The following is a 12,977-nucleotide window of genomic DNA, read 5'->3' on the forward strand; positions in this document are numbered from 1 at the left end:
GCCCGCTAAGTAGGGTTAAAGAGTTTGGATTATCTCCCTGGGGCAATGGGAAGCTTTTCAAGTGTTTTTCACAGGGAGGGGCTGATATTATTAGATCTTCAAGGAAGAAAGATCCCTCTGACTGCAGTTGGAAGCATGGACTAGAGAGGTCCAGACAGGAGGGAGGCAGGGAGGCCCTGGAGGCTGTTGTGATAATAGCAGGGAGAGACAGAGCCGTGCTCTGGGCCAGGATAGCATTGGTAGTGCTGGGGAGAATCACATGACTTCTTGAAACATTTAATGGGCTTTAAAATTACCCCGTAAGCTGGACAAAGTAGGGTATTCTCCCTCTTTCAAGATGATAAAGAATTAAAGGCCCACCGGGGTTACATGAGCTGCCCGGAGTGGGACAGTTTTTTAAGGAGTCTGGGTCTGCCCAGAACTCTCACCCTGAGTCCTCACAATTGCAATAACCTTCTGAAAATGCGAGGCCAACAAGGGAAGAGACCAGAGCCTGGTCCAGGGATAAAAGGGATCTCTTCTTGGGTGGGGCCTTATCTGTTCTGTGGGGTCCTGGACCATACATTTCTCCCTTTCTCATGAAAGGAAGGTTCTTTAGATAAAAGTGGAAAGAGGGCAGGCAGGTAGGCTTGAGCCTCGGCTACTGTCTTGCTATGGGCAGGGAAAGACGTGCCAATGTATTGGGCTTTCCCACAGGGCTCAGGGAGTTTGGGTGGAAGCTGAACCAGAGTCCCACTCCTGACTCTGTCTTTACACCTTTGGGACCCTTTATGACCCTCCGGGACATAAATCTTCTGGAAAGGCCACCTGGCTGCCCAGGGAGGCTGGACAGCTCACTCAGTAATGGATTGTGATAACTCGCTAACCTCTGGTCCGCCCATCACCAGCCACTGTTTGCCAACTCACACCCGGGGCACACAGCTCCCTCCTCCTTTGGTCTTCCCAGTCCCCAGAGGGCCTCTGGCATTCCTCCAACGCTGCACACTGGTGTGTCAGCAGGAACCAAGGCATATGTAGCCTACTCCGACCCGTCGCTGCTAGTGATGAACTCACTGTGCTCTACCTCACCCTTGGTGCTCACTGGCCCTCAGTCGCCTCATCTGCAAAGTGATCCGGATAAGCTAGTCTAGTGGTACTTAGTATTTTTTTTTTTTAATTCATGGAAAATTTATCTTCTAAGAAAATCTTACATAGAACCCCAGGTCTTAGCTAGAATGCAATCTCCTTAGATATCCTTAATACTTCTACTTGCTGACACCTCATGCTTTAATTTTCTGCACTGTACCTATTAGTTTTAGTATCCTGTACCTCACAGGTCTTTACTTATATGTTACCTCTCTAACCCACTACAATGTCAGTTTGTGTAGTTGGCGATCCTTTATGTCCAATTCACTCCTGTAAGTAAGCGCCAACTCATTCCTTCCTGAATAATCGCATAATGGGATGAGTAGGTGTGTGGACTCTGTGGGCCACTGAGTTGTTTCGGGAGAAGCTAGAGTGGGTGGTTTGGAGCCGCACCTGCCGGGTCTCCTCTTCAACTCCCCACCAACACCAAGGGTCCTGTAGGTTTCTCTGAGCTATCACAGTAGCAAACGCCTGAATTCCACAAACTCTAAAGTCTTTGCAGCTCAAAAATAGCCTTGTAAAATAATGCATTTTTCTTGCAAATAGTAAGAGACTTGAAGAGCCCTCACTTGATGAATTTATTGATTCATTGATTCATTTAATGTGCTTACTATGTGCCAAATGCTGTGCTGTGGGCTGGAAACACACGCGTGGAGAAGACAGCGTCTGCCTTTACAAGGTTCAGCATCTGGTGGGAAGAAGGCTGGTCAGCGGGCAGGTGGAGTGAAACGAGGCAGAAGCACTGCGCTAGATAAGGAGGGTGGGAAGCAGGTTTCAGAGACGTGCTTCTCAAACTGCAATGTGCGTGAGGATCGCCTGGAGCCTTAGGAAAATGTAAATCAACTCGGTGGTCTGAGATGGGCCAGAGACGCTTCATTTCTAGCAAGCTCTTAGGTGATGGCGATGTCTCTGGTCCAAAAACATACTTTGAGCGACAAGGCTCTGGATGCGGGTAGCTGGTGCAGCTAACCCAGACGTGGAGCTGAAAGAAGAATTTCTGGAGAAGAAAGTTAGAGTTAAAGAATGAATAGGAGTCTTCCCGATTAAAGGAAGGGTGTTCTCATTGGAAGGAACAACCTGTGCAAAGACAAGAGGCGGGTGGGCAAGAGACTACACTTCAGTCAAGAAGTAGAAGTAGAAGTCGTACTGGGGCAGAGAGTTCAAGGTGAGAGGGAAAGGTAAAAAACAAGGCTGGAGAGTTCAGCAGAGGTCAGGTCATGATGGCTCTTTGGAGCCCTTTTCTGGAGTCTGTTCTTTCTCTTAAGCTGGTTTTAAACAGAGGAGCCCTATGGGCCAATGTGCCAGGCCTCTCAAAGGTTAGCCAGTGTGCAGAACCATAAGGTATAGGAGAGAGAGCAAGAGCACCCTAGAGCCAGGAGTGATGGGGTCCTTGTCCTTGCTTTGCTACCCACTTGCTGTGTGACTTTGGACAAATTCCATCCCATTCTGCACCTCGCTTAATTACACAAAAGGGCTGGACTTCAAAGTTCCTTCCAGCTGGTAAACCATGGAACCAACAAGCCCTGAAGGTCATAGGGACCCGAGAACAGACACCAGCCCAGCATGTCCTGTTTCTCAGGGACTAAGCTGGCTTGGGTGATAAAAGCATTTCCCGGGAGCATCCTGAAGATCATGGGATGAGCTCTGGTAGGATTCTATTGGTCTGTAATCACCAACCCTCCAGATCTGTGGTCACATAACCCCCATAAAATTCAGTGACAAAAGGGCAGCTCTTACCTCTACCTAGTAAATGTATCCAGTGATCACCAGAGCCTGCTTCCCATGGCAACCACAGGTTACTTCAAACAGCTGCGCAGAAAAGACCCGCTGACACAGCTGTCCCAGCCACATGGTTCCTATTAGGAGATTTGAAAATCTGAGCTCATAGGTGGCCAGCGACCAGCACTGGCTCCAGTCTGAACGTCCTTGACCACTCTTGGGCCTCTCAATCCTCTCGGTTACAGTAGAATAAGAAGATAGAGTAGGGAGAAGAGAGTAAGCACTGGAAAAGGTTTTGTTTCAGTGGGATCGATCTCTCTAGCCTAGGAAGGTTGTAGTCATGCCGTCAGCCCCACATGCTTCCAAGGCAGACATCGCTTATAGACCATGGCCCGGGATCTTTCTCAGCATAACCCGGTGAGAAGCGTTTCCCATCTGAGGAGTTGGCACATTCGTGAACCTAGCTGCTGTGTCCTCAGTGCATCAAGCCTAGGGTGTCCCTGGATGTCCTTTCAGTACAAGATTATATTAGTTTCTTCCTTAGATATTGTGGATTAATTCTTTTGAAACCTAGGCTTCTAGGACCATATTCCTGTCATCTCAGATGCACTGTTAATTTTTTTTTTTTTTGCATCTTTTGACATTTCTGAAATCAGGATGGACTGTGCACATGGATGTGCACATTTGGTGTATTTTTTATTTTCTTGAAGTAGCATCTCTTATCATTGAAGATGTCTTAGGATGGATAAATACAAGCAGTGCACACTGTGACTTTGAACAAGTGTCCCATAGATCAGAGTCGCACCAATAATGTAGCAAAATTGCTTATTATCTTGAAGTCTCTGTCAGTCCCAAACTGAAACAGTTTTGGGTTAGTTGAGACTCAAGTCATCCTTACCATCAGTTTAGGAATGGGTTTTTGGGAAGGTAGCACAGTTTCTTGGGACAGAATGAGGAGACAAAGCCCAATGTACCTATTTTCACCAGTCGCCTTAAAATTCATATTTCAAGCCCGGTGTTGAGGATCTATATTCAGGAACAATTAATACCTGGGCTTCTGGTGTTCTGCTAGGTGGGTAAGGTCGGAGATTAAATTTGATGCGGATTTATTTTGAAAGGAAACCTAGTGAAATACTGGGAAACCATTAAACTGTGGTTTTATTGTAGTACACATGTATCACACCAGCTTAAAGTATACATGTATGGAAGTGTGTTTTCAAAGTGAAAATAACTCTATTGTATTTTGTTCTAAAAGTAATTCTTGCTCATTCTATAACATTCAAAATGATAAAGACGTATGTAAAACGCAAAGTGAAAAATTGACACCTCTGAACCCTACAGTCCCAACCCAAATCATTAACAGTGTGCACAGACCTTTCCAGACACAGGTATGGAAGTGACGGGGCTCTGCATGTGAATAGGGAAACTGGCGCAGGCTCGAGGATACGTCTCCATCTATAACCACAGCTCCGTCTCCATCAGCTCTGAACACAGGTACTCTGTGTTCTGTCATCTGACTGTCCACACCTAACACTCCAAGAAAAAGTCTTTTCCTGTGGATGTATATGCAAATATGTTGTATCTTCCAAGGGCCCGTTACCCATGCAGTTCTATGAATTTAGTCCTCTGTTAAAGACCAACTGGGTTTCTTTCAGCTGCTTTGCTATCAGAAATAACTCTGAATAAGCATTTTTCCCTCTTGCCTCATTGCTTCCTCAGGTCTACATGGTGCCCTTGTGCAGTTGAATTCCCTTTACCTACCCTGCCTAGAGAATTGCTAGGTTTTGAAAGTTGGGGACTAAGAATTTCCTTAGTTCAAGTCAATTCACCCTTATGAAGCTGATCGATCTTCTTGCAGTCAGGAGCTGTACACCTGGGAAGAGGTACTCTGAGAACCAGGCGGGAAATCCTGGTTGAGCACCTGTTATGGGTCCAGTCACTTACATCTCATTTCACTTCCTGAATAATCAGTTCTGAAGTTTAAGCAAGAGAGAATCAGTGGAGTTAAGTAAATTGTTCAAGGTTACAGAGCCAGCAAGTGTCAGAGCACAAATATAAAACATTGTCCTCCGATATCAAGCCAGTGTCCTATCCCTTATAACACACTGCATCCCATGATATGTGCACAAATAAGGGAAAACGAGACTCAATAGAAAATACACAAACGCCTCAGCAACAAAGGGAAAGCATGATTTATGGTACCTAGGAAGTTCTGGAAGACCCCCATTTTAGCATGACTTGGAAGCATGAGTAGACCTCAGTGAATGTGATCCTCTCTTCTCAGGGACTGAATTCTTTGGCAATGGTGTGACACCAGGTCCTGTTGTGAAGTGCTCATCAGATGCTCAGCAGAGGGCATTTTTCTGTGAATCAAGCCCCCAATTTCTTTTAGATTAAAAACACCCCAACAAAAATTGACTCCAACTTCAACTCTGCTATGGTCTGAATGTTCGTGTCTCCCCTAAATGTATGTGTTGAAACCTAACCCCCACCATGATGGTATGAGGAGGTGGACCTTTGGGAAGTGATTAGGTCAAGAGGGTCAACATTCATGAATGGGATTAGTGCTCTTATAAGAAGGGACCCCAGAGAGAGCCTTTGCCCCTTTCACCATGTGAGGACATAGTGAGAAAGTACCATCAGTGTCCCAGGAAGCAGGCCCTCACCAGCCACCACACTGCACCACGATCTCTTGGACTTCCAGCCTCCAAAACTGTAAGAGAAAAGTTCCTGTTGTTTATAAGCTTCCCCATCTGTGGTATTTTGTTGCAGCAGCCTGAATAGACTAAGACAGACTCCTTTTTAGAACCTATTTGATCAATTCCAGGGGAATCCACTGGAAATATGGAAATACTCATTATGTATTTAGAGGACTCCAGTTTTAAGTTTTTATTATATTGTGTCAAAATTTGCCTTCTGTCAATTTTCAAGTGGCTTCATGTGTAAAACTCAGGCGCCTTGCAGCAGAGATCGGAGACCCTATTTTCCCTCACCCTGTTAATCCTGGTCAACTCATGTAACCAGCCTGAGGCTCACTTATACCACCTGAGGCCTGGGAATAAAGCACACACTTTAGAACTGTGATGAGAATGATGGCACATAGTAGGTACTCAATCAATTATAGTCATTATCATCCCTGACTCTAGTTTTTCCCACCAAATGTCTTCACTTACTAGCAACATAACCATTTGCCTAAATTCCCCCTTCAGTGGACACCTCCACTCCTGCTTTCAGTACTTTCTCAGAAGATGTGCTTTTGAGACAACCTTCATCATCATAACCTGGCTGCAATTTGCATATGTCCCTCTTACCAGAAGTGACGGGGGATCTCCAGCTATGTCCTGACCTGGCCAGCATGAATGACATCAGTACTTCCCTTCGTCTGCCCCCTCCACTTCTGGAGATTGAGTTCCAAGTTTTTGCAGCCATGTCATGCCCTCGACTCTCATTAAACTTGAGGTCAGCTGACACATTGGAGCTCAACTCAAGAATGTGGGAGGAGGGAAGGAGGCCAACAGGAATGTTTCCTTATTGCCTCTTCTCTTCCTCTCCATTCCAAGGCCCCCTTAGAAATTAGGTCTGTCTGATAACTGTGTCAAACAGCTGATTGGGTAATAGTGCTGGGAATAGTTGGTCAAAGGTTCTACAATTCCCGGAGTAGTGGCATCTGATCCCAGCCCCTGACTCTTTCACAAGCCAGCCCTGTCTCAATCTTGCCTGCTGATAGAACCAGTAAATTAGTATGTGGTGGCCCTCTTTCACCTCTTGCTTCCTATCCCAGCGGGCTTGAGTCCTGTCTGCAATAAGGAAGATTTCATCTTTGGTATTTGAGAAAAGTGGTCACTCTGCCTGTGATCTCTCCCTCGCAGTGGTTCTCAACCTTTCTAATGCCATGACCCTTTAATACAGTTCCTCATGTTGTGGTGACCCCCACCAAAAAATAATTTTCGTTGCTACTTCATAACTGTAATTTTGCTACTGTTAATGAATCGTAATGTAAAATATCTGTGTTTTCCGACGGTCTTAGGCTCTACAGCAGCGTTTCTCAGCGTGACCCACAGTTTGAGAACCGCTAGCAGGGTCACCTAAGACAATCAGAAAACATAGATATTTACATTACAATTCATAACAGTAGCAAAATTACAGTTATGAAGTAGCAACGAAAATAATTTTATGGTTGGGGGTCACCACAACATGAAGAACTGTATTAAAGGGTTGTGGCATTAGAAAGGTTGAGAACCACTGCTCTAGGGAAAGCTTGGAGCATGCCTGGCCTTTGATTTATGGCTGTCTATTACTAGAAGTTATTACCCAGAACTCTCACCTTTGTTCTCTCACTCCCCCTCCTCCTCTCCAGCCTTTGAGCACCTCCAACCTTTTTCTCCATAGCTTCACCCTCCGGATTTTTCTATCTTTGTGGCAGCTGATCCCAGCCCCTGGTCTAAATGCTGAGGCATTGTGTATGGTGGAGAAAGAGCAGGGACAGTTAAGCAAAATGGCCTTGGTGGAGTGCCTATAATGTATGGATTCCCATCCTGGGTGCCTATGGCAGTCATTTCATTGCAGTTTAACAACATCCCTGCAAGATAAGCATCTCTGTTCCATTTTACAGATGAGGAAACCGACTCATAGAAGAGATGTGACTTGCCCCAATACAATCTGACACCCATGTGCTTTCTATGATAAGATGCTACTCTGAATCTTGGCTAACATTTAGTGAGAACTAAGCAAATTGCTCAGGTTATCTTACAACTCCCCTGAACACTGTTATTATTCCCATTTTACAGATGTGGTAAGTAAGAGCTCATGGCACTGAAGAGTTTGCTCATGATCCACATGGCTAAGCTGTAGAGCTAAGATTTGAATCTGGGTCTTCAGAGCCAAATATTTCATCTCAGCTCTATACAACCAGGAGCCTTGCTTCTAGCATATCCTTTGTAATCAACTTAAGCCATTCCTTGAGGCAAATTATTTTCTCTCTCCAAACCTTCATTTCCCCACCCATTCAAAAGGAGGCTTGGTCCAGTTGAGTTCCAAGATTCTCTTGGAGGGAAGGGCTGAGCCTCTGAAGACAAAGCATGTGGGTATGTTGGAGGAATTGCCCTTTCCAACCTAATTTTGCATGTGGCTTATTTTTGTGACTGTCTGGATCAGACTGCAACTCTCCACTGCCCCACAAATAAAATGCGTGGCCATGGCTTCGAAGAGTCTCGATGGGCTGCTCTCTGCCGAACTGACGGGCCTTCTACCCATTTGCACTGCCCGTTTCAAGCAGTTGGTGGTTTTATGCTGTCTCGTCTAACTTTGGAGGGTATCCCCTCTGCCTCTCTATCTACCTGAAACATTCTTTAATCACTGACGACCTCGCTTAGATGTTCCATCTTCTAGGAAGACTCTTCTGAGCCCCCAAACTAATGATTGGGTGTCCCCTTGATATATTCCCCTAGCACCAGGCAAGCTCTCAACCCAGCACTCGCCCCTGTATTAGAGGCTGTTAGCATTTCTGTCTGCCTGTCTCCTGCCACTGACTTATAAAGATGCTCAAGGCTTAAACCAGTACACAAATAATAATGATGGTGGTGGCGATGATGGTGATACTTTCTAACACACATGAGGGGCTTACTGTGTGCCAAACACTTGCCTAGGAGTTTTACATGGATTAACTAATAATTGACATGTGTTATTTAATTATTGCTATAACTCGATGAGGTAGGCGATGTTATTTTCTTTTTCTAAATCAGGAAACAGAAAGAGGAAGTCGCTTCTTAAAAGCACAGGGAGCAAAAGCAAACCCTAGCCTAAGAGCAGTGGCACTTGTGTGTTGTCTACCTCATTGCCTGCTGCCGGTCTTGCCCTCCCCCAGTTGATTCTCCTGGAGCAGGCAGTCTCTACTGGCCCCTGTGGCTTCCCCAGTTTCTCACTGTGTCCTCACTCACACACTGGATTCTAGCCGTAAGAACTTCTATGTAATCCCTTATCTCTTTGCCTTTGCCTCTGCCTCCTGTTATGTCCTTGCCCTCTTCATTGCCTGATCCCTCCTCATTTATGAGGCTCAACATAAGTTCCCTTCCAACTACGACATCTTCATGCATGTCCCCAATCCTGCCCAGGCACCTTCCTCCATTTTCCCACGGGTCCTGTGCCTCCTTACATCATTGCCCTTGCCACCTGTGCTGTAATTTTCAATCTGTCTGTCTTTCCCACTGGATGGGGAACTCAGCCACATACTAAATGCTCAATAAATGAGCAACTGATGACTTTATCCCCATTGACATCACAACAGCCCCATTTTTCAAGCGAAGACGCAGGCTTAGAGACGTTAAGTAAGTCTCCCAAGGGCATGGAGCTATTAAGGAACAGATTAAGCACTCCAAGGAGGAGGGGTAGGAATAGCCTCCCCAGGCTGCTCTCGGGGAGGTGCCTGCCGGAGGGAGCGAGGACTAGGGTAGTACGGCTACTCGAGTGTGATTATGAAGCAATGAATTCTTGGCACCTCAGGAAGTATTCCACCCAAGTGGTGAGCTATACAAAGAGGACTTTTTGAAAGGCACCTCATAAATTGTGCCCACAAAACGCACACACATAATCCCGGCCCTTTTCCAGCCGCCACACAGGTGCCTAACACAGTCTCCCATTTGTGGGGTCTGTGGTCATAAAACTGCCTGCCTCCTGGGGTATCAGAGGGCCATGAGGAGGACAGCGGGGGAGAGCCTGTTATTTAGCCCCTCGGGCTTCCTGGGGATCTAGAAGGTAATGGGATGTAAAGAAACATGGGTTCCACAGGAGACAGGCACTTGGACAGTGACGTGGACTTGTGGTCTGACCTGGGAAAGGCACATTCCTTTCCCTCTCTAAGCCTGTTTCCACATCTGTAATGAGAGGTCAGACTGGGTCATTGGTTCCCAACTGGGATTGCTCTTGGCATCTGGTGGGTAGAGGTCCGGGGATGCTGCTGAACTTTCTACAGGACAGTACCCCCAGTAATGAATGACCAGCCCCAGTGGAATATCCCTGCCTTTGAGAAACCCCAGACGAGGTCATCTCAAAGGTCCTTTAATTTTCTATGCAGCCCTCATATCTCTCCAGGGCTCCTCACTCTGGTGCTGGATAAAGGGCCCTGGGTAAATTACTAATGATGACCACCAAGTACAGAGTGATTCTTGTTCAGACTACTGTTCAGTATGACCTTAATCCCGAGACATCGCCGTAGTAAGTAGTAATTCTCTATAAGAGTAGCTGTCACTTATTGGGCACTGACTCTGTGCCAGCCAGGCTTTGGGCATTTCTTACATAATCTCACAGTCCGCTGAGGAAGGTAAGACCACCATCACTGTTCTAGAGGTGAGAGCAATGACACACAGAGACCCTGTGATTTGGGGACATATATACTAGGCTTTGACATACGATTCCAAATTTCCTGACTGTGAAAAGAATAGGAGGGAATTAGAGAAGCATGAAAGCAGATAGGGAGGGACTTGTGGGTTTTCATGGCCTTCATGCAAATGCCCAACTCCAAGGTCAATTTGATGTTTGACCTTGGTCAAGTAATACCAATTCTCTGAGCCTTTGCTTCAGGGCTATTGTAAAGATAAACATTTTAAAATGTATGTAAAGGACCAATTTCTTACACATGTTATCAATAAATTTTAGTCTTTATTCTTGTTGTTTATCGTTATTATAACAATTTCTACTGTGTTGGAGGCCCAAAGCTGATGCCTGGGACTCTCCTAATCTTAGCAAAGGGTTATCCCTCCTTTTCATTTTTTTGACATGGAACAATTGGAGAGGAGAGGTAGAGGGTGATATTAGAATGGGCATTTGAAGTACCACACTCAAGTCCGGAATGGATAGGAAATTGCTGGGATGACAAGGCCTCCTTTGTCTATTGATCCTTATTTGCCTGTCAAAGACCTGCCCCTTGACTGGGGCTTCTTCCTTCCTCACTGTCTCCTCCTGCCTTTCAGGAAGGCCCACCTGATTCTGAGGCGACTGGAGAGGGTGAGCAGCCACTGTTCCAGCCTCCTGCGCAGCGCCCACATCCAGAGCCGCGTGGACACCGTGCCCTACCTTTTCTGCCGCAGCGAGGAGGTCCGGCCCGCGGGCATGGTGTGGTACAGCATCCTCAAGGACACCAAAATCACTTGCGAGGAGAAGATGGTGTCCATGGCCCGGAATACGTATGGGGACTCCAAGGGCCGGTGAGGGGGGGCGCCGCCCTCCATGAGCACAGAGACTCTCCGTGGGAGGGGGAGCAGCACTCCTGTGGATTCCGGGGCCTAGGTGGGCTGGGAGACAGCGGAGGATGGGCTTGGCCAATTAGGCTTGGCAGTGAGGCCAAAGCAAACTCTCTCTCTTGTGGATAGCCGACAGAGGACTTCGTAAACACTGGAATTATCCATTTTTCTCTATCTTTTATTTTTTCTAAGATATTATTTGACTCTATCCAAGTCTCTCATTTTTCAACGTTTTCTTATGGATGGCGGTCAATTCCAAGGCAGGAGCTTTCAGGTGGAGACCAAGCGGCCTTTCCTCCTCTTCCTTCCCGCGGCCACACTCAGCTTCCTCCCAGCCCTGGACCCTGGGAGGAGATGTATGGAGAGATGATCCGATCCGCCCTCCTCAGCTTCAGGAAGGAAGCCCCGAGGAAGCTGCAGTGAGGAAGCGTGGGTCTTTAGGACTTTACTCCCAGCTGGCATTGACTTTGCAGGACCTCGGCCTCTTCCTACTCCCTGTGGGTCTGCCCAGTGTCCCTGCAGAACTTTCCATGCATTAAAAATTCCTATTGTCTCTCTCTCTCTCTCTTTCTCTCTGCTTGGGTGGTGTTTCTTACCAACGGGGGACCTCTGTTTATTCACTCAACAAATATGTATCGATTATCTATTATCTGCCAGGCATGGGCATGGAATGGAAGATAGAGAAGCTCCCTGCTCTCAGGAGATTTATTGTCCAATGGAAATAGAGAAGCAATCTAGTGATTTTGGGCTGGTATGGGTGAAGGGTAGAGATTCTCTGAATGCATTGTTGCGTCATTAGACAAAAAGACAAAATCATGGGTTTTTTTTTAAAGAGTGAGACCTCTGATCAAAAGAGGGGGGAGAGTAAGCCAGACAGAGTGAAGAAGAAGGGAATTTGCTCCAGTCAGATGGGACACCATGAGCAAAAGCGATTGAGAAAACAGAACTCATTCGAGGGCTGCAAGCACTGTCATTGAGCGTAGAGATTGCAGCAGGAGGTAGCAAGCGGAAAGGCTGGGGGCTAGGCAGGGCTGGAGAAGTCTCGAGTAAAAGGTTTGGCAGTATTTGCAGTAGCTGAGAGCCCAAGAGTGAAATAGCCAACTTGCTCTTTATGAAAAAACCATGCCAGCTGCGGGTTGGAGGTGGCACTGGAGAAAGCCTCAAAGAGGGTGACTGTTGTCATTTTCAGGCAACAGGAGATGGTGGTTTGGATCCTGTGGTTCTGAGGGAGACAGTCCGCCTCTGAAATCTTTTAAATGACACTTGAACTGCTTCCAATGTGTTACCTGGGAGGGTAATGAGTACAGAGAGGCATTTTAGATTCCTAACACCTGGACAGTAGCTCAGAGGAGCTGACTGATGTAGAGGAAGTGTGATGTAGGTCAGGTATTTCATAAAGTAAGGATGACACCTGGCAGGGGTGGGGAACCTTTTTTTCTGCCAGGGGCCATTTGGATATTTATAACATCATCCTCAGGCCTTAAAAAATTATCAACTTAAAAATTAGCTTGCTGTGTTTGGTCAAACATTTAATTATCTAACCTTTAGTGCCCTGCAGAGCCAGACCAAATGATTTTGCAGGCCTTACACAACCTGTGGGCCGACGTTCCCCACCCCTGTGAGAGTCGGGCACTGGGGATTGAGAGAGAAAAAGATACTGAATATCAGTAAAATATAAGCAGTTAGAAATATGCCTACTTCTCAATATTGATGAGTGCTGATGAGATCAACAACCCCCTTCCTGAAAATCTGCACGCTGAGGTTATTGCCCCACCTCCAGATTTTAATCCATGTGGGAAACAAAGCAGAAAGATATTCTTCCAAATGACTCAGGTGCCTAGAGATCTGCTCAACTTCCAACAATCTAAGCTCAAAGGTGTCCTTTCAAGAAGTATGACT

The 12,977-nt window shown here is 46.4% G+C and overlaps 1 protein-coding gene across 3 annotated transcripts in view; it reads left to right on the forward strand.

Annotated features, from left to right (window-relative positions):
- Positions 1–11,635, forward strand: part of ASTN2 (astrotactin 2) — a 765,958-nt gene extending 754,323 nt beyond the window's left edge. For all 3 annotated transcript variants that reach the window (XM_080667806.1, XM_080667807.1, XM_080667808.1), the window contains one exon: positions 10,809–11,635. In XM_080667806.1, coding sequence (XP_080523932.1) covers positions 10,809–11,046 — 238 coding nt within the window. In that variant the 3' untranslated portion in view covers positions 11,047–11,635. The remainder of the gene's footprint in view (positions 1–10,808) is intronic.
- Positions 11,636–12,977: the final 1,342 nt, after the last annotated feature.

This window comes from Plecotus auritus (genome assembly GCF_963455305.1).
Source record: "Plecotus auritus genome assembly, chromosome: 5".
NCBI lineage: Eukaryota > Metazoa > Chordata > Mammalia > Chiroptera > Vespertilionidae > Plecotus > Plecotus auritus.